This window comes from Cololabis saira, chromosome 1 (assembly GCF_033807715.1).
Source record: "Cololabis saira isolate AMF1-May2022 chromosome 1, fColSai1.1, whole genome shotgun sequence".
NCBI classification, from domain to species: Eukaryota; Metazoa; Chordata; class Actinopteri; order Beloniformes; family Belonidae; genus Cololabis; species Cololabis saira.
In genome coordinates, this window is record NC_084587.1 from 13582510 (window position 1) to 13604420 (window position 21911).

At 39.6% G+C, this 21911-nt stretch overlaps 2 protein-coding genes across 7 annotated transcripts in view; one reads left to right on the forward strand and one right to left on the reverse strand.

Annotated features, from left to right (window-relative positions):
• Window positions 1-17887, forward strand: part of prss12 (serine protease 12) — a 36050-nt gene extending 18163 nt beyond the window's left edge. For 2 of the 3 annotated variants that reach the window (XM_061743670.1, XM_061743824.1), the window contains exons 8-13: window positions 834-975; window positions 6941-7149; window positions 8638-8716; window positions 10354-10476; window positions 13525-13820; window positions 16650-17887. In XM_061743670.1, coding sequence (XP_061599654.1) covers window positions 834-975; window positions 6941-7149; window positions 8638-8716; window positions 10354-10476; window positions 13525-13820; window positions 16650-16972 — 1172 coding nt within the window. In that variant the 3' untranslated portion in view covers window positions 16973-17887. The remainder of the gene's footprint in view (window positions 1-833; window positions 976-6940; window positions 7150-8637; window positions 8717-10353; window positions 10477-13524; window positions 13821-16649) is intronic. The other variant, XM_061743748.1, reaches the window with a different exon arrangement.
• Window positions 17888-20267: 2380 nt separating this feature from the next.
• Window positions 20268-21911, reverse strand: part of ndst3 (N-deacetylase/N-sulfotransferase (heparan glucosaminyl) 3) — a 120522-nt gene continuing 118878 nt past the window's right edge. For 3 of the 4 annotated variants that reach the window (XM_061744195.1, XM_061743948.1, XM_061744024.1), the window contains one exon: window positions 20268-21380. In XM_061744195.1, coding sequence (XP_061600179.1) covers window positions 21351-21380 — 30 coding nt within the window. In that variant the 3' untranslated portion in view covers window positions 20268-21350. Of the gene's footprint in view, window positions 21386-21911 lie in introns of all 4 variants that reach the window. The other variant, XM_061744109.1, reaches the window with a different exon arrangement.

The following is a 21911-nucleotide window of genomic DNA, read 5'->3' on the forward strand; positions in this document are numbered from 1 at the left end:
ACAGATTGACGTTGGGGTTTTCCGCCCCTGGAGCAGTCTTTTTCACTCAAAAATGAAGTGGTTGTAGTTGTTTTGTTGAAGAAAAGTGCGAGGTGTTAGAAGCAATTCCTTTGTAGAGGGCGTGTACGCACACGCCTCCATTCACGAGGCATTTTTTGGACCGGAGGATCCGGTTTGTTAGGAATGTCTGCGTGCTCGCTTTAACTAGTTTTTTAGTATCTTCACGAAACAGAAATAAACCTTTGCCACTGTCTGCTTAAATCAAGTCACATGGTGGCCACCTGTAAACACGAACCTGGTTCTGGCAAAGGTTTATTGTTGGCTTTGTCTCGAACACAACAAAACCCAATCAAATTAAAAGCGTCAAAATATAAAAAAAGCAAAACAATTTAACAGTCTCATTCAAAAATAAAACACACAGCAAAACAATGTGTTCGAAAGGGAACAGGAGGAAGCAGAACGCTTATTTAGTCCTGTCCCTTCCTCACAATATCATATCATATATAACCTTTAAAAATTTAAGAAAATTAAAAGAAAAGAAAAGAAAGAAAAGAAAAGAAAAGAAAAGAAAAGAAAAGAAAAAGAAGGAAAAGACAAAATAACAAAAAATAAATACAACACAAACAACCAATAAGTTTCTACCAATTAATAAACAGCTTTAGGAAGTATCAAGTCTACTTCCATATGCGGGATTTTTTAAATTTTTTTTCTACATATTTTTTCTGGTATTTATATCCCTGTGTAAATTATCTTGAAATTACATGTTAGGACTTTGTGTCACATAAATCTAAACTGAAGGAAACCTGTGTGTGTGTGTGTGTGTGTGTGTGCAGGTGTGCCAGTCAGGCTTGTGGGAGGAGAGAGCTCCAGGGAAGGACGCGTCGAGCTCTTCCTGTCGGGCCAGTGGGGAACCGTGTGTGACGACGGCTGGACGGATCACGATGCAGAGGTGGTGTGCCGCCAGCTGGGCCACAGGTACCCGCACGTGCACCGAAACAACCTCTTTGTTAGCCTTGCAGTCATGGATGACAGGCTGAAAGAAACTAGTTAAGATGCCCTCAGGAGAGCACATGCCAGATTTTTTTTGATTTTTTTTGCCTTCAGAAGTGACTAAACTCAATATCAATTTGACTTTTAGCAGTACAGATCACATACTAAGAGTTTTTCAACGTGATCATCCTCTGGTTAAATCCCACGCTTATGTACAGAACATACCGTTCCCTCTCGCCCAGGGCTTGTGTTTGTGCTCCTCCTTATTTATTTCAAATTCTCACGAATGATGTGTTGAAAAGCTGAAAGAGCTGGAGGGAAGAGCGTGTGAGCAGGTTTGTCAACATCAGGACGAACCAGCAAATACTTTTTTGTTTGTCCTTGAGCGCATATATTTGATTGCCAATTCAAATATTCTAACACAAAAGAATCCCCGACCGTCACTGTCTGATGTGGGTTCGGCCTGAGGAGATGCAGGATGCCATGACATCACAGACCGAGATTAGAGTTGAGTTATCTAGCTTCCCCATCGTCATCTCACGTCCTCAAGTGGTTGAAAAGGGTTCTTTTGTACTCTATCCTTATTGGCTTTTGACCACAAAGAATTACACAAACATTTTATTAAGACCTCAAGAAATTATCTGAAGCTCTGCAACAAAAAAAAAAAAAAAAATCTCATTTAAAAAGTGAAACAGCGACATTGCAATGATGTTTATGTGTGAATGATGCAATCCTTCTACTGCTGTTCCTGGTGTAGTTTTAGAGGTGGTACTTAACCTTTAGGAAGATGCTGTGAGTAGAGTAAAGTAGAGTAGAGTAGAGCAGATTAGAGTCAGCTTCAAAAACTGGTATAAATGGATGTGGTGACATCATAACTAGCACAGGGCGTTGAACGTGATCAGATCATGATTTAGCAGCGTTCATGTTTAAGGGGGACAAACTGAGAGCCTTGCCTTCGTAGGGGTCGCTGCGAGAGCACGCGATTTTACGTCGGATGCTCTTCCCACACATCTCTGCACGTTTTTTAACTAATACTCGACGTCGCGAACACATCACTCCGGTTTTATTTGCTCTTCACTGGCTTCCTGTTTCTTTTAGAATTGATTTTAAAATGTTAATCTTTGTTTTTAAAGCCCTCAATGGGCTTGCCCCTCTTTATTTATGTGAACAAGTGTGAGTTCAGAACTCCACTAGAGGCCTACGGTCCTCAAATCAGCTCCTGCTGGAAGTCCCCAGGACCAGGACTAAACTCTGGGGTGATCGGGCCGTATCGGTTGCTGGACCCAGACTCTGGAATAAGCTGCCCCCAGAAATGCGCATCATCACTGACTTTGGGGTTTTTAAATCCAGACTGAAAATATGGTTATTTAGACTGGCTTTGAATACATAGTATTGATGTGATATATTCTTAATTTAATTTTAATGGTTTTATTATGTTGTTTTTAAATTGTTTTGTTTTAATTTGGATTTTAATGGAAAGCACTTTGGTCACCCTGTGTGTTGTAAAGGGCTTTAGAAATAAAGATTGATTGATTGATTGATTGATTTGTCCAAGCTTGGGAATGGCACGCTGAGTGGCTGGGAAAATGGGGTTAATGTGGGGTTCGGCGTCTTTCCAGATGGAGCCGGTGACCCTCAGGTTGGAGGGGAAATGACTCTTTCCACTGCGCCGTGACCGTGAGCATAATCTGGAAAAAAATCCCCCAAAAATCAGAGAATTAAAACTTTTAGGTTATGTTTAAAAGCGCAAACACATCCAACATCATACAAGTTCCCAAGACAGCGCTGCGCTGTTGGAGCTTTACGTTACATACGCATTTTTGTGTAATTTTTGTGTCATAAAAGTGTCAAAAATGCAAATCCCGTTACACGATGAAGGGTTACTCCCACCAACACGAAACGCTGGGAAAACAGAACCTGGTACTGACGATTTGGGATGTTTATAGTTTAAGAACAACTGAATTTATTAATAACTTGTTAGAAAAACCCTACAATGCTCATTTGATTCACCTTTTGGGTTCCCAGCCAGGGTTTTTAGCCTTTGTCTCGATCAGGACGGTGGAAAAGCGTTCAAGCGCTTGAGAAAACCTGTGGCTTTTGCAACGTGATCACTCTGTACATCAGACTCACTTAAGTGAATCCAGACTGCCCAATCCGCTCGCATTATCCTCCACAGCCGTATAGACTTGGCATATGTCTTTTGCTCAACCCCTGAATTTCTGTCCGTCTTTCATCTCCAGCTTTCTGCTTCCACTTCTGAGTTGTCAGAAGTCTTGAGTTTTTCAGAATTATCTAAAGCAATGAAGAAACTGCAGAGGGGTTTAAAACTTTTAAGAGGGCTTTTCAATAACCAAACCTTAAATTTTTACTGCCAGCTGCATTTATGTTTTATTTCTTCTCTCCCCTTTAGCTCACCTTCAGGGGCCTTTTCTCCTTGAAGGCAACAAACTCTTCAAACTCTTGTTTTCTCTCTTTTTTATCACCCTATTGAAGATGATGCATTTTCTGCCCAGTTTTCCGTGACAAGTCTGCGTGTAGACGAAATCCACATCTGGAGTGTATAAGTGTGGGAGAGTTGGGAGAAAAGTGTTAGACGAGTGTGTAAATCATGTTAGGATCATCATTTTGTGTCATGCAGGGTGTGGTGGCATTACATACATAGCAGGTCCCTGAAGGCAAAGAGGTGGATGTAATGGTATTAAAGCAACGTATAAGGAGACACACAGACACGTACTCACATGTCATACTTAAACTCAACAGCTTGATCTCCAGTTAGCAGACTGGACGATTCCTCTCCCACAAGTCCAGGCAAAATCACCTCTTCTTTGTGTTTGGGAACTGAACAGGTCAGCAGCTGGAGATGTGAAATGAAATGTGCTCACGTTCTTATTTAATATGGGATTTCACCTCGTCGACGTATGAGCGTGGGCTTATTTACCACATTTTACAAACCGGATGTCTTAAGTTGGTGATAAATATGGACAGTTCAGTCTTGGGATCTGGATGTACAGTACATGGGTGTCCAAGGATAATGGCTTTCAAATTGTGCCCTGATAAGAAAGCAGACGGTTCCCATGCGTCGCGCCAGAAGGATGCACCTTCACGATTCCTAGAAATAATTACAAGATTTTAACTTGTCACACTGCAGGATTGGTTTTATTTGCAGTCGTATCATAAACAAGCTCAGGACATGAGAAGATGCAGCTGTTCATGGATGTTGTTGTATTCCATTGTACTTGTAGATGCAGAAAACTTTTGTTTTTGAGGTTTTTGTGAGCATATACTACAATTTTCACTTCAGATTTATGCCCAAGGCCCAGAGATTACAGCTAATCAGCCCACCAAGAAAGCCAATCTACATTTGAAAAGCTATACTTGTTATTTTAAAGACTTTAGACCGGGATCTAAAGTGCCTGTTGTCAGTTTTAATTGAAAAGTCACTGCAATTTAACTTTGAGAAACAATAACTTATCATTAACTAATTTACTTTGTGATGTTTAACAGAGTGTTCCTGTGTTTATTTTTGACAGTCTTCACCCCTTAAAAATTCCTTTTAATACCCTATAATATTACAAATTACCTTCTCTCCTATTGCATATCAGCATTTTGAACTGTATAATGACTTCAAACTACTCTTAAATCTCTAGGCAGGGAGAGGGAAGCTCTGAATGTCTTTTACATTTTGCACGTCTCAACTTTTCTGGAACCAGTTTTCAGAGTTCATTTGTTATAAACTTCCCTACGGCCACGTTTGAAAGCTTTGAAACGCTCTCATATAATTTATACAATCTCCCAAACGCTTGAGTTGTGCTTGAACAGAACCTTTTTTGTTCACCTTAGCACATCAGCCGCATGCTGGAACTTGAGCAAATGCAAAAAAGGCCTCTGATGTCGACATAGTTACACAGCCGTTATTGTGATAGCTCCGTCTTAGATTGAGGAGTGAGTGAATTTGTCGAGACGGCACCCGTCTCTGCAGCTCCTCCAGCACCTTGTTCACTTTATCTTCCATCTTTTCTTGCAATATTTAAAACAGCTGATAAAGATGTCTCCCTGGAAAAATGGGTATCGTGGTTACAGGTTAAATGTCTTTATTCCGTCTTTGGTGGTTTGTGTATGAAGCAGATTTTTTTCACATTTTAACTCTTGTAGCATAACTGCCACGGAAACCCACCAGGAGAACATGATGTCATTCTCTGGGCAGACTTCCAACTGACTCGGAGGTTCACCCTCTGCATGCTAAGTACTGCTCGGGGAGCTATTGTAGAGACAGATACAACCCTGCACGTCTTAATAGGAGACATGAGACTCCCAGTGGATGACTGGGGTTACAAGACCCGTCACCCACCAAGCTCAAGGGATGATACATTAGACCTTCTTTTTTAGTTATCTCTCAATCTAAATTAAAATCGCAGTTACAGCCTGTAGATACAGAACCGCAGTCTATAAGCTTTTCTGACACAATGGTAGAAGTACAGCCGATATCAGATCTTGGGACCTAGTTTGCATCACGGCCCGAGAATGTTAAACTTATAACATCCAAAGCTGACTTCTTTTTGACTGCAGCTCCATGTCTCATGTCATTTTGAAAAGAAGAAGATTTGCAGCAGTTAGATGTAGGGCTGGGGATCGATTCAAATGTCAAGAATCGATTCGATTCCGATTCTTAAGATTCAGAATCGATTATCAAGATTTGATTCGATCCGATTCGATTCGATTCCGATATTGATTTGGGTTAGTGTTATTAAAACTGTTTTTTGAGTTGTTGCATGAATTATATGACTGTAGTTATGCAAAATATGAATACTAGTATTATATTGATTCAACAGCAAGTATTGGCAGCTAATGATGCTGTAAGGACCAATCAGCTCCCAGAATGCTGATAGAACGGCTTTCAGAAACATCGTGGGTCAGAATTATCAAACAGATCCAGGGCAGCAAACAGAGACGGATGAAATCGGTTTTATTTTTTCCCACATTCCGTTTTTATTTGTTCCATTTTCGGTCTATTTTGGTTTTTAATTTTTGAGCATTTGGTTTTTAGCATTTTTTGCAAATGTCACCCCAAGACAGTATATGAAGTAATGAAATAGACATTTTATGCAATTATAACCTAACACTTTAATGTTTTAATACCTTTAAACATATTTAAAGGCAAAAACATGTCACCAGTTATTCTCGTGTCCAACAAAACATTCCTTTTTTGGGGATAAACAAAAAAATAACCAAAAGTTGTAATGTAACGATGAAAAAAAAAAATACATAAATAAATAAAAGCAAATAACCCCCCCCCCCCCCAAAAAATAAAAAATAAAAATAAAAAATAAATAAATAAATCGATCTTTAGACATATTTTTAGGTTTTATTTTTAGGTTTTAGGAATTAATATGAGAATCGATTTAGAATTGGGAAATCGATTTTTTCAATACAGGCCTTGTTAAGGCTGAATTATACTTCTGCGTCAAAACGACGCCGTGTCTACGGCGTGTGGTTTTTGTACACGCAGAGGACACGCCGACACATGCGCCGTCAGTGACGTGCACCTCCCGAAAATTTTAACTACGCGTCGAGGAGACGCCGTCCACACGCAGACCGAGAGGGCTGTGATTGGTTCGTTTGAAAGCGAAGCATTTCCGGTTTCCGGTTTGAAGCAGTAGTGAACTTCCAGGGCTTTTTTCTTCGTTTATGTGTGATTTTTTTTGTTTTTGTTTTTTGCACAATAGTTGTCCTTATTTCTTTGATTTACTGTGACCGGAAAAAGTCGGATAAACCATTCAGAAAAAGATCGCTAACTAGTGGCCGCGGGGGGTACTGCACCGCGACCAAATGGAGAGACGGAGAAGTCTGAACAGTTCGTGACGGTGTCACGGGTGCGCCGTGTGCTCTGCGTGTGTGTGACGCAGAACCATACTCAGCCCTTAAGATGATTGTTTTTTCCTCCACCTGTCAGCAGCGGCACTGCCAAAGCCCGCGTGATGGCGTACTTCGGGGAGGGGACGGGCCCCATCCACGTGGACAACGTCAAGTGCAACGGAGACGAGCGTTCGTTGGCAGACTGCATCAAGCAAAGGCCCGGCACGCACAACTGCCGCCACAGCGAGGACGCCGGCGTCATCTGTGACTACGGTGAACCGCAGCAGCGCAACAGAGAGGTCAAAGGTCAGTCCCATAGAAAGACATGGTTTTAACTTCATGTGTACTAGAAAATGAATATAACCTCCTTAACTTACACCGTGTCCTAACTGCATGCGACGCGAGCGAGCGTCAGCGACAAAAACAATTCCATTACTTTATTTTCTATTGGACTGTCCTAACTGGCCGCGAGCAACGCAGCACAACGCGGCGCACCGTTTTGAGCTGGACTTTTGTCGGATGCCCGGTTTCTATTTTCTTCCTGTCGCTCGCGTTGAAAGGCGGTTGAAAGCACTGTAGGAAACAGTCATTTCAATACAAAAACCTCAATAAAGTGGCAGCTGCTGGAGGGAGATCGCCAGGGAGCTGGAAGATTCTGATAAGATAATAAGATAATACATAATAATAAGATAATAATAGGATAATATTTCTTTCTGCCACTTTATTGAGGTTTTTGTAGTGAAATGAGGAGGTAGAGATAACTTCTCATTTCAACTAACTGGATCAGCCGTTCCTCATCCATGACTGTTTCCTACAGCACTTTCAACCGGCTTTCAATGCGAGCGGCAGGAAGAAAATAGAAGAACATTTAAATATCACAATATCAAGCTTTTTTTCTGTTTAGAAACCACAAACGTAGGAAGATTACACGTACTCACCCATCTTTTACTTGTCTCTTTACTCTTTTAGGAGTTATTTTAGGAGTTTCTATCAGGAGCGCATGGGTGGCTGATTTATGGTTCCGCGTAAAATCGACGGCGTCGTCTACGGCGTAGGGTCCACGGCAACGCGCACCGTTTGGTGCGTGCGCCGCGTAGCCTACGACGTAGGCTCTGCATTGGTATAACGCGGACCATAAATCAGCCTTTTAAAAAGCGAGTTTCAGCTGTCAATTAAAATAACATGGGGGGGCCCATAACGCGCTCAGTGTGGACAGAGAGCGTCCGATGCCACGCAGTGCGACGCGATAGTCGGACGCTCGCGTGCAGTTAGGACAGGCTGTTATATGGAGCGATACAAAAACTGGCTTTAGCAAATGTGGCCAATACACAGAGAAGTCAAAAGGTAAGACGTTTCCCAGAGTGCCCGGGACTTTTGTGAACGTATGAACGTCCAGATGGTAAAATGGTAGCAGGGTGTTATTGCTTCGTCCTGTCTGCCACACTTCGGGGCTGTTTCACTCGACGCTATCTATTACGTGCACATGTGTGATTGCTGCCGTTTCTCTCATGAGCATCCGAGCAGGGCAGGAGGACCTTTCCTGTCTTCACCATACAGACTTTAACCCCACATGCACTCGGCCTATGAAACCGATCTTTAATATATTTGTTTTCTAATAGATTTCGACTTCACATGTGGTCGTTAAAGATAGATTTCAAACATTACGCTTTTGACCAGTCTAAATATTTAATGGGAGCGACATCTGAGCTGAAATGTATGGTTTGGCAATCAGAGGCCCTACCACACTCTCACACATGTATCTACAACAAATGGTTCCTCTTCTGTCTGTGTCAGATCCCGTCAGCTCCATCTGCGGTCTTCGGCTCGTGCACACTCGTCAGCGGCGAATCATAGGAGGCGAAAACTCTCTGAGGTAAGGTGGAAGGGACAGAGGGGATCTATGACAGAGCAGGGAGCGCCTGTCACAGACAATGACCACTTTTCAAGTCTAAGAGTCGCAGATGGTAGAAAGAGGTTTTCAAGCTAAAAGCAAAGAAAGACCCAGTCGTGTGTGCCAAGGGTGTACCTGTGACTGAACTTCACGGTTGACTGTTTGGCATTATTTTACTTCAAATCAGTTCCTAACTTTGGCAAACACATCCATGGAGTTTGCAGCATGGGATCTTTTTATAAGATATCAAAAAGTAATTTCTGCCCCATTGCTGGGCGCCATTAAGCAATGACTAGCTGCCAAAATGCATCACTTTATAAACATATTTGGTGACATAAAAACATCTGACATGATAGGCATAAAAACAGCTGAATGTGGAAATTGTTTGAGTTTATAAATGGTGGAAATGGCAACTTATCAGATGTTCTAAAAGGTTTAGAAGCAGTTTTTGGAACCACCAGTACCTACCTGGAACCAGTTTGCTTTGAAATTGTAAATCAGCAGTAGATTATTACTTAAATTATAATGATACATTAAATCTGAAGTGAAATCTGCCAGTGAAGGCGATACAGACCCCTCAGATCATGACAGAGGTGTCATTAAACCTGTTGGAAGTTGATGTACCATCACAATGACTCTGGAAATATGATATTAAGGTGGAAAAGTTACATAGTGTCGCTTTAATATTTGATTTATGAAAATGTACACAGGAAATGCTCACTTTTTTTGATATATATATATATATATATATATATATATGTATATATATATATATATATATATATATATATATATATATATATATATATATATATATATATACATATATATATATATATATATATTTAAAACCAATTTTAGTCATTTTTTATTGTTTTGATGAAAGGACTGAGCAAAGGCTGGGCAGAAATTTACATATGAACTATTATATATCAAGCATTAAAGGATTAATAGATTAGTTGCTGCGCTTCTGGTTTGGATAAAAAATAACAATAAAAAAATATTTTAAAGAAGCTCAAAGAAATGAAAACTGACGGAGACATCCTCCCTAACAAACGTATCACATGGTTAAAAAGTTGGCTTCTCTAGGACCTTAAATCGTTTAAATAGCTTTCCTCACATTATGTTCAGTTGAATTCTCACGTGTGAAGTCAAAAATGATGCATAATATCCGGACCAGGTGAAGTTTGCAGATCTATTTGATGACTTCCCTACAGCAACATTCTATTTTAAATGGGAAGTTTAAATCTTGACTCTGCTGGATATACAGTACCATTTTGCACATACCATGTTGGTATGTGCAAAAGAGTTCAGATAAGTGTAGTTAAGTGCAAGTTTGGAGTGGCTTGTTTATACTTCAGGTCGCCTCATATAAACTCATTCTTCCAGGCATGTTAATGTTAATGTCCTGTAGAAAGAAGAAAAAAAAAAGAAGCCATAAATCACGTTTGTATAATTCTATAATAGTGACCTGTTAACTGCGTAGCGTTGTTTGGGTGAACCCAGGTGCACGCAGCACGCTCTCTGTCTGTAGCTGAGGTCATGTGTTGTTTTGTAATTGATGAGTGTTAAATCTTTCTGTCTTTCTTGCATGTATGGCTGTGCGTATATGTTTACAGGGGCGGCTGGCCGTGGCAGGCCGCCATTCGTTTGCGAGGATCGAGAGGGGACGGGAGGTTGGTGTGCGGAGCAACTCTCATCGACACGTGCTGGGTCCTCACTTCAGCACACTGCTTCAAAAGGTCAGCATTTAAACACACGCGGGTTTACACGAGCCCTCGAAGTGTGAGTGTGATTATGCGTGCGTTTGCTTTCGACTCAACCCAAACGCAGCTCCACAGCTCAAACATATGCACAATGCTGGCAGCACAGAGGTGCCTGAGAAGCCTGAGAAGCCTGGCGACGTCAGCGGGGATCGCTGGGGGTTTGGCAGCGGCTTCGGTGCAGGTGGCAGAGAAAAAGGAAATGACTTTTACTTCATCTGGTCTCGAAGCCTCTACGTGGAGCCAAAAACTTGAAATGAATCACCTACTGCATGCAGAGATGCCGGCGGCAGAGAAGTCTCGAACCACAGAGTCTGCATTGACTGCTCACGCCGCACATGTTAGAGTTCAGCTGTTCATTAGCGTTAATATGTTTTACTTGTGCTGCCAGGTCTACAAAGCCAGATGTTTTTCCATTAAGAAAAGGAAGAACTAATTCACCAAAGTCATTTAAGAGACTGCCACTTCTGTCAAACGTATACCGTTTCTGCATTCATTTCTACACTAAAACAAAAAAAGCCTTGTTTCAAGAAAATTAGAAGACTATTTTAGATTATCTTGCCTGTTTTAAGAATCGTTTTCAAGCACAGATATTATTCATAAAATAAGAACATTTAGATGTGATTTATGGAATATTAGGTTTATTCCTAGAGGGCCTTTTTTGCAGCGTACACAGATACATCCACTCTGCAACGTGAAAGTACCACATGCAGAAATCTGTACTGCAAATTAAGATGGGGTAAAAAGAAAAAAATCTGAAGAACAATGAATCATTGAAAGGTTGCCACTCATGTAATTACAGTCTCAAACTAGGAACTGTCTTCTGATTCATTCTTCAGACATGTTGGTATGTAAGCTTGATAATTAGTTTACATATTGACACATATTGACAAGAGAAAGCTATTATGTGCTTTATTGCTTATTCATCTTCTATTATTCTGCGCTATTTGTGTTGAACAAGCTTTTAATAGTTGGACTGCATGGGTGTGTGCGTAAACGTGTGTACGTGTGTGTCATAATACGAAACGCAGTGAGAACATTCAGGCCGGCTACTGAAGTGTAAAGAGAAGCTGAACATGATCCAAAAATGACTAGAGCACGCCTATAATAATGTAAAAATAATATTATTTTTAGTATTAAACTGTTATTATTGTTATAGTGTCTAGTATAGCATCTCAGGATCGTGTCTACTAGCTCCCTGTAATCTGATAGTAAATGTCAAACGTTCATCTGTCTGGTCAGGTGTCAGTCTTTCAGGCTCCGAGCTGTTAGTCTCGCCTGTAATAACTCTGAAAAGTGATTAGCTGCATGCAGGCCAGAGCTCCTTTGGATTTCCGACTTCATGGTGTCACATTTCTTTGCGAACAACCCAAAGAAGCTGAAATGTGCAAGAGCACAGCTACACAAAGCGGAACCAAATAAACAGATAAATACACACAACCCGCAATTGGTTTCTGAATTTGCACTCGAGGTATGCGACATTACTTGTAAGATCATGTTGCTCGGTTCCTTATCCTCCCATTAGTAGGTTCGTAAAATGTGACCTCAGGTCGGTGGTTACACGACCTTTACAAATTAAACCTTTTAAAAGCCACAGCTAAGGGCTTGTCAACTGTAATATATCTGAGGAGTAACAAATATACGTGAAACTCGGGTTTTAACCCTGACTAATACAGGCTTCCTGGCTTATTGGCGTCCTTGCATGAATCTACAACCAGTGTAAGCTCTGAAATTTCGTTGTGTGTATTTTTATAGACGTAAAAGGTTGTTCAGCAGCATCTCTGCTCTGCCAGAAATGCATCGGCATTCACAGGTCAAGATATCTTTCCGGAAACTCTACCACGTGTAACTGGACACAGAGACTTGGCTCAATGGAACGGCCTCCTCTTTGATTCCTCTGCCACCCATCCTTGTCCCTGGCTCACCCTCTCTCTCACGCTGTCCCTCTCTGTTTATAAAAAGCTCAAGTATGTCCACCGTGAGCATGGAGAGCAAAACGCTCTATTATGCTAACAATAAAGCTCTGAGTCACAGGCATGGTGACATGTTTATTACTGTCATTGCTGTCTGTTGTCTGTGGTCTGGTTTGTATAATCAAACCGGCAGAAGTGAGCAGGCCTCTCTTGGAGAAGTTGTGACACCAGAGGTGTCAAGTAACGAAGTACAAATACTTTGTTACCTTACTGAAGTAGAAATTTTGGTTATCTATACTTCACTGGAGTAATTATTTTTACTCGACTTTTTACTTTTACTCCTTACATTTTCACGCAATTATCTGTACTTTTTACTCCTTACATTTAAAAACAGCCTCGTCAATCTATTTTCATTTCGGCCTTAAAAAAAAAAACTATCCAGTTAAATTGCTCCATCCGGATAGAGTGAATTTGGTTGTGGTTGTTTCAGATGTTCTTGTCCAGTTTTGTTCTTACATCCGTTCCCTAAAATTCCTGCAACTAAACTTGGATGTACATTCCAATAAAGGTTAGGATAAATGATAACATGCCTCTGAAGTTTGACTTTTTGCACCATTACAATACTTATAGGCAACTAGTAATCATATCTCCTGCTCTCTGAAACACATGTTAATGCTCAATAGTACACATATATGCTTCTTTAATATATTTGCATTATACTAAGATGCATTCATTTTCAATGGCTTTTGTCCTTAATGGCTTTTTCCCCCTTACATTACTTTAACTTTTATACTTTAAGTAGTTTTGAAACCAGTATTTTTATACTTTTACTTGAGTAAAAAACTTGAGTTGATACTTCAACTTCTACAGGAGTATTTTTAAACTCTAGTAGCCTATCTATACTAATAAAGTAATGAATCTGAATACGTTTGACACCTCTGTGTGACACAAAGACATTTTTGGGAATAAATCTTAAAATCAGGTTCAAATTATAGCAAACCTATAGTGCAGTGGAGTTCAAAGGTTAAAACGCTCTCAAAATGTGGTTAATGAATGAGCAGTGCGAATGGTGAAACAGTTTCAAAGGGCCTGTCCTCCATTTTTCCCCCTGCAGGTATGGAAACAGCACCAAGCAGTACAAAGTAAGAGTGGGCGACTACCACTCCCTCGTTCCAGAGGAGTACGAAGAGGAGTACGGAGTTGATGAAATCATCCTCCATGCGAGCTACCGCGCCGATAGCAACGACTACGACCTGGCCTTGGTGCGCCTGTCGCCGGGGGCGACGGGCCAGATGCCGACAGAGTGTGTGTCATTCAGCCGCCACGTCCTTCCCGCCTGTCTGCCCACGAGGAAAGAGAGAGTGCTCAAACAGGCCAGCAACTGTCACATTACCGGCTGGGGGGACACAGGTGACCATCTGTGTGTGTGTGTGTGTGTGTGTGTGTGTGTGTGTTAGGCACTCCAAACGATCAGTTCAACACTTGAATACAAACAGAATCAGTAGTTACGTGCAGTACTCGAGTTGTAAAAAAAAATCAGGCAGGATGGTGGATTTTATCATTTATGACAAATAATTTGTGCTGATTACAAATAATATAATATATTACAAATAATAGCACTGACCAAAACACCTGCAGTAATACTGCAGGAATGACAGCAGTTAAATGCAGCCTTCTGTAAGCTTTAAATATCCACTGGGCTTACATCTAATACATCAAAACACAAAAATAAAAACAGTTTTCTGAACTTATCAATATGACTCTGTCCTTCACAGGATAAGTAAAATGGATCACTGCAAAAACTCAAAATCTTAATATTTGTCTTATTTCTAGTTAAAATGTCTAATTTTAGTAAAAAAATCTTATTACACTTAAAACAAGACTCATCACTGGATAAAAAAAACAATTTTCACATGTTTTAAGTAGATTTTCACTTAAAATAAGTAGAAAAATCTGCCAATAAGTAGATAAATCTTGTCCCACTGGCAGATTTTTTCCTTATTTTAAGTGAAAATGTACCTGAAACAGGTGAAAATTGTCAAATAAGTTATTTTTCTGGTGTTATTTTTCTGGTGCCGACTCTAAATGTTGAAATAGCAGTAATACCACATTCATTGATGAAATTAACTAAGGGATGGAACGGGGGGATGGCAGTTTTACAGGGGGGATGATTTTGACCGTTTTTATTTCAGGGGGGGATGCCATCCCCCCTCATCCCCCCTCAACTCGAGTACTGGTTACGTGTGTAACATTTTGACGTCAAACTGCAAAACCAATGAGAAGGAATCCTTCTCAAGTGGATCACACTCATCCGCATTCATCTTCAGCCTGGTCCATACATTTCACTCTCTACTCCACTCAGACACACATCTGTGAGTGTTTTTTAGATGACATGCTGATGTCATTAATCACAGCAGCTTAGCCATGAAAGCCCAGAAGAAAGGTCACGCTTACACTCGGCAAGAGCACTCGTTCCCTACTGAGAAATGGCTTTTGATCTCTTTAATAATGTAAGTATTCATGTGTGATTAAAGCTGCCTGTTTGTGTGTGTGAGTCTGGGGAACGTTGTACTTGTTTACTTAAGCGAGGCAACTCGAGTTATTTTAAGTGTGTGATGTACAGTGCTGGCTATTTGACTCGAGGCGAGATATCTACCCTTGCACAGCTGTTTGTTTTTGGATATGTGCCACAGCGATATCACACATGCAAGCAAATGTTCCACACACGCAACGCAACACAACCCAGCGCTAGCATGGATAGTTAATGACACGGTTTCGTCACAGAGACTCCCACCACCTACTACGGTTTTAGGCAGCGGCTCGCTTTGGCTTCCAACTTTAGCAGTTATAGGAAGTCAAAACGGATGCTGTCCGTGTCTGTGCTCTCTGTCTGAAGTGCTACAAAGACCTTAAGATGCGTGGATCCACTGAAAAGTGCTCTAAATTAGTTATATCTCTATTAAAGCCAGAGCAAGCATGTGATATAGGCAAGGTTATTTATATAGCACCACTCAACAACAATGTGATTCAAAGTGCTTTACAGAGACATTAAAACATAACATAGTAGAATATATATACAGGACTGTCTCAGAAAATTAGAATATTGTGATAAAGTCCTTTATTTTCTGTAATGCAAGAATGTCATACATTCTGGATTCATTACAAATCAACTGAAATATTGCAAGCCTTTTATTATTTTAATATTGCTGATCATGGCTTACAGCTTAAGAAAACTCAAATATTCTATCTAAAAAAATTAGAATATTCTGGGAATCTTAATCTTAAACTGTAAACCATAATCAGCAATATTAAAATAAAAGTCTTGCAATATTTCAGTTGATTTGTAATGAATCCAGAATGTATGACAATTTAGTTTTTTTAAATTGCATTACAGAAAATAAAGAACTTTATCACAATATTCTAATTTTCTGAGAAAGTCTTGTATATATATATATATATATATATATATATATATATATATATATATATATATATATATATATATATATATATATACATATATATATACATATTTATCTTAAAAGCATGAGATGAAATTTAATCAGAAAGGAACAAAGAAAAAAGTACAATAAACAGTAGTGAAAATATGATCAAATTTTGAACCTCAAGCTTAAAAGTATGAGATTTGGAGCTTTATTCAAATTTAGCAGAGAACAGGTGAGTTTGTCTATCTATCTATAAGTTTCAGGTACCGTACAGAAATGATCAAAGGTGTTCAGCAGCTGAATCACAGTATTTTTATTTGGTAGCACTTTGCGTCTCCTATGCAAAGGCTGCCCCTCTGATCGCTCTACTCCATCTGCACCTGCTGTCACTAAACAGAGGGAGAGAGTGATTGTTAATGCAGCCCAGGTGTGGTCCTGTATGTATGTATGTATGTATGTATGTATGTATGTATGTATGTATGTATGTATGTATGTATGTATGTATGTATGTATGTATGTATGTATGTATGTATGTATGTATGTATGTATGCATGTATGCATGTATGCATGTATGCATGCATGCATGTATGCATGCATGCATGTATGAACTTGGATTTTATGGCCTAAAAAGAGTTTTTTCTGAAACATTTCATGCCATACAAGACAGTACAAATTAGAAAAGCTTAGGTCTGTGCAACTTGAATATTTTCCATCACTCTTTTAACTTACAGATGCCAATTCATTTCAATTTTTTTTTTAATTCTCAGTGTTCTCTCCCTTTTTCTTTTTTCAGGGCGCTCATATTCGAAGACCCTGCAGCAAGCCCCCCTGTCCCTTCTTCCCCGACGCCACTGCCAGCAGTTTTTCCACAGTGCCTTCACCAGCCGGATGCTCTGCGCCGGCAGCATCCAGCCAGAGACGCGTGTGGATAGTTGCCGTGGTGACAGCGGAGGTCCACTGGTGTGTGAGCGTCCAGGAGGGGGTTGGGTGGTTTATGGGGTCACGTCCTGGGGTCACGCCTGCAGGACACAACAGTCTCCAGGCGTCTACACAAAAGTCTCCGCTTTCAGCTCCTGGATACGCAAAATAATCGGACGTGACGAGAGGAATCAGTGATGGACGAAGTGGAACAACTGACCTCTTAATCAAAGCAAAGGTCTCTCAGGACTTGATCAATCAAAGAAAAATCAATACAGGAATCTTTTTTAAGTTATAAATATCTAAAGGTGTGGCGCGAGTGATATGACTTTGAGACGGAGGGTGATTATTATTATTTTTATGGAGGCGTTTTGTCTTTTTTTGGGGGGAAAAAATAAGTCTGTTTTCTTCTAAATCATTAGCACTTTTTAATGGGTCTTAGAAGCCACAAGATTTAAAGTATTAAATCAATAATACTCCAAAATGTACATTAAACACCTCTCTGTGTGGCATACGACACAATTTTTAAATGTTTTGTGCTTTTGATTTTGCTATGATTTACATTTGTAATTTATGATATGAAATATATGTTAAAAAAGGGACCAAAAATACCGTAGACTGTCTCTGCATGCCCTCATGCACTCATGCATACAGAGTTAGTAACAGCACGACGTGAATTTACGTACTTGCACTAAAAGTCCCTCTTCGGTACTTTTGCTGGCTTACATTCGGTGCTTCAGTGTTAAGCATTGTAGCCATATTGATGCTTGCTGAAGTGAATTAAGTCTCTAAACCTCAGTTCGCTCTTATGCATTATGTCTTTCATTTCATTTCACTTCGTCTCACATGTTTTCTCAGGCTTTTATACTTAATGACAACTAAGTGTTAGACCGTGACTGTGTTGATTGTTGGCAAAGGATGGAGCGTGTTTTTGAATCCAAGCACAAAGCAGTGTTATGTTATGAAGTGTCGCGTCACTTTAGTGGCACTTTGTTCTCACTGGTAATTCAATGTTTTCATGTTCCTGACACAACACATCTTTCCAGTTTGTTGTTTACATTGTGTAATGTGATGTAATGTAAAGGTTCCCCATAAAATAACATTTTATAAGAAGTCGGAGTTCGTTTTGGATTCATTCCAGATGCCATTCAAGCTATAATGACCTTAATCTGTTTATGTACTCTAAATGCATGTTTCAGTTTTTTTCTAAATCACAGCTTGTACTTAATAGTACATTTAGCGTCATAAGTCTTAGAGGTAACAGCCGCTGCAGTAATAGTATGTGTTTGATGGCCATCAATGACAAAGGCAACAATTATATGAGTGATTTATGCAGGCTCATAGTTGGTGTGCAGACGCTTAGAGGGAGATATGCCATCTGTATGTCTGTTGTGTTTGACAGGAGTGGCAGACATTGTCTGAGGCTTGTTCATCAGAAAGGCAAACAAAGACAGGTGCCAGCTATTACAATGAAAAGAGACAAAGGTCCTAAAGTGAAAACATGAAATGGTTTTCTTGAAATGCCTTATATGTTGATGCTTTTGTGAGCTATTTTTCCATATCAGCTTATTCATGAAAGTTTAATCGATTTAAAGAAACAAAATCAAAATATTGGTATTTGTAAATGAAGTATGATAGTCTCTAACATTTATAGTCACGTATTCTCCAAATAGTCACGTATTTTCCCTTTCTTCAATGAAATCCTTTGCTTTGTTAATGTGGATAGTTTTTATTTCTTCAGACTTGATGTTAAGAAAAGATTGAGTTTCATTTAAGAACTTAATCTGAAGTTTTGTGAAAGATACACTTTACTGACAATTTAAATTTGATCAGGCTGATCTTGCCAAAGACACTTCTTTTTAAATGTGTATGCTTGTGTGGTTTTTGCACATATTCTTGTCCTGATCATAAGCCATTTATTATAAGAGAGATGAATGTATGTTTAATGAACATTAAATCTAACAAAAAAGTAATCTATTTCAAAATTACTCACCACACTGTATTTATGAAATAAAGGACCCAAATGAGATCAGATTTGCTTCTAGAGCTCCGTTTTCACAACCGAGCCAAAGAACAGACAGTCTTTAAATAACGATCCTAGACAAATAAAAGAAAAAAATAAAGAGAATGTGAACTTTCGACGGACTACATATACTTTTTATGTTTGATCAGATTGTGACTGACAAAAGTGTCTGTTTGAGCTAAAGGTCAACTCTTCTGTCCGAGCACGCCCTCCTGTGGGCGTTTTGGAGATGACAACGTTATGCAATTTCCAGACATAATTACTGCCACCAAATCAAAATAATGCATTATTTCTTCTTTGTTTAATTTTCTTCTTGTGCTCTAAATGGAAAAGGACATTTAATGATCAAACATTAACTACAAAACAATATCCAACCACACATAAATCCACATACACTATTAATTTTCTTGTCAGTCATAAAACATTAATGGCTTCAAAACAGAAAGTTATATGAAAACCACATACGAGGGAAACAATGATGTCTCTTAGATTTCACTTACTATTTCCTTCTTCTTATTACTCGGTTGTTTATATCGATTGTCACCAGAGATGACAGATTTGAGATTTATTTCAGACAGATTTATATCCGTAACACTTTGACTGCGCAACATTCATTTTAAGCATTTAAAACCGTTAAAATGCGACACATGTAATCTTCTGGAACATTTTACGAGCCTTTAACTTGAATATTAAATCTGGACTCTATTGGAATTAAGTGAACTGGGCTGAACTGGATTGATTTTAAGTGTAAAATGTTTTAAAGTGACCTTTGTTGTTGACTGGAGCTAGAAAAATAAAAGTGACTTGATCTGAAATTAATTTCTTTAAACATCAACATTGTCCAAGCAGCAGGAAATGTCTGGGCTCCAGCAGATCCACGTAACAGGAACATCTGTCTGAGGACTAATTTGACTATCTGAGTACTTCTGCTGTATTGACAAAGACAGCGTTTACTACAAAGAATTAACAAAAAGGCTGCATTGCATATGCTTTATTGAAAACAAACTATTTCAGAACGGAGTTACAGCAGAGGCGGACAGAGACGAATGATGGCCATGCAGTGCTACTCTGTCCTATTACCTCATTTTCTCTTGCGTGTCATCCTTTACTCTATTTCATCGCCTCTCACAGTCATTGTCATAACTATTTCATGTTGGACCAGGGAGGAAGGGTGTTGCTACGTTTCTCTTCCAGACTATGAAGCCACGCCAGGGAGACGAGTGACTCCTGGATCTCCATCATTTGGTTGCTACGGCAACCACGTCAACAGCAGAGGGGGCTTATCACAGAATTAAATTCAATACAGTTTTCCTAACCACCTTTATTACCCTAAGTAAACTTCAAAAGCCAAATAAATGTTTACTTTGAAATATCTATAATATAAAATAAAAAAACCCCAGGGAGAGATGTTAGTGAGAGAAGGGCACTTGAAAACAAAACAAATAAAGACAGAATGCTTTATGCCGTCAGTCAAATTCATTTAGTTTATTTTGGTTGTTGTGTTTGACATATACTGTAGGGTACTTTGCATTCAGGTTGAAGCTAAACAACATCGGTTACCGGTTTTAGAAAGGAAAAGAAAAGGTTGAGACTGAATGTGACACTGACGAAATAAAAATCGCCTGCCGTTACATTAAGCTACTGAAAGAACCTTGGAGTTAAGTGCAGTTTCCTCTATGCTGACTTTGGTCAGTTTTCTCATCAACTCAGGTCTCCTTTCTCCTCAAAGACGAGATCAGTCTCTGTTCAATGGTGCAATGGATGCAGCGCTCTTTTAAATGATTTACTGGGAAAATAATCAGTGGGCAAGGCTTCTATTTCATTAATAATTACCAGTCTTAACAAACTTTTTGAGTGACATCTTGAAGGGCAAACATGTCCACTGGATCTACCAGAAACAAGTTTCCCTTTAAAAATATTTAAAGAAAAATAGCATATCAGCCTGCCACTCACCCTGAGCCCATGCGCCTATCCTCCACTTATATTTTCTGTTATTGTGACAAATGCTAAACCTGAAAAAAATGAACTTAAAAGTATTTTTCTTGGAAATGGATGGAACAGAAATGCAAAGTCATCTCTACTAAAGGAACCATGCACAGCTGACCAGCGCTGCTCTGGCTACATAACTTAGAGGAAAAAATAATAATAAAAAAAAACGGAATAACAATGGAAGTCTCTGCAGGTCTTCAGGAGAGTGAGTTGAGATCGATGTTTGGGCGTCAAAGACATTCCGAATCCTCAGTGTCTCCCAAAGTCCTCTCCACTCCTATAATGTGGGGCTTCCTTTTAGTCCATCGTTCTTCTGAGCTGTTTTAATCCATCCATCCATCCATCCATCCATCCATCCATCCATCCATCCATCCATCCATCCATCCATCCATCCATCCATCCATCCAGCTCTTTGTGATATCCTCCCCATCCAGCAGCATCCCAGCTCGTGGGGGAGACGAGGCCCTCCGTTCTGGCCTTCACCTCGGGGCACTAAAAGGCTGGAGACGGTGCATGTGAAGGTCAGGAACTCCTGGTTCTCTTCCTGATCTGAGGCTTTGGCCTTTAACTCTGGCTCATGGATGCAAAGGTTATCTAACCTTCAGAAAGTGTGAAAGGGAGAGAGGGGGGGTTGGAGAGGCAAAGAGAGGAGGAGAGGAGAAAAACGGGATAAAGTAATTTAATTGAGTTTTTGTTTGCTTATTGATTCAAACGTCAACCCTGAAAATAGAAAGAAACATGCCGTGAATGTGTTTGAAAACCCGAACTAGGCATGTAAAATTGGCTGCCTCTAATTCACCTGAATGATTTATCCACGCAAAAGACAAGTAAAGTTGAGCAGTGCAGAAAAAAGGAGATTCTGCAGAGATCAAAGATAGACCGACTTTTACCTCATGGAGCCTCCTTTGGATATCTTGACAGGATCAGGATGTAATCCAGTTTGCAAAATGACTTTTCTGTCAGCTCTTGACACCACTATCTGATGTCCTTCGTATTTAACGTCAGCAGCTGTAACTCGCGTCAAACATTTGGATTTTGTTGTGAGTCCAGCTTTGTTTGGCAGTTTCTTAATAAAGCTCTGATAAATGATGGTCAGTTTCAGCTAAATTTATATAATGATTATAT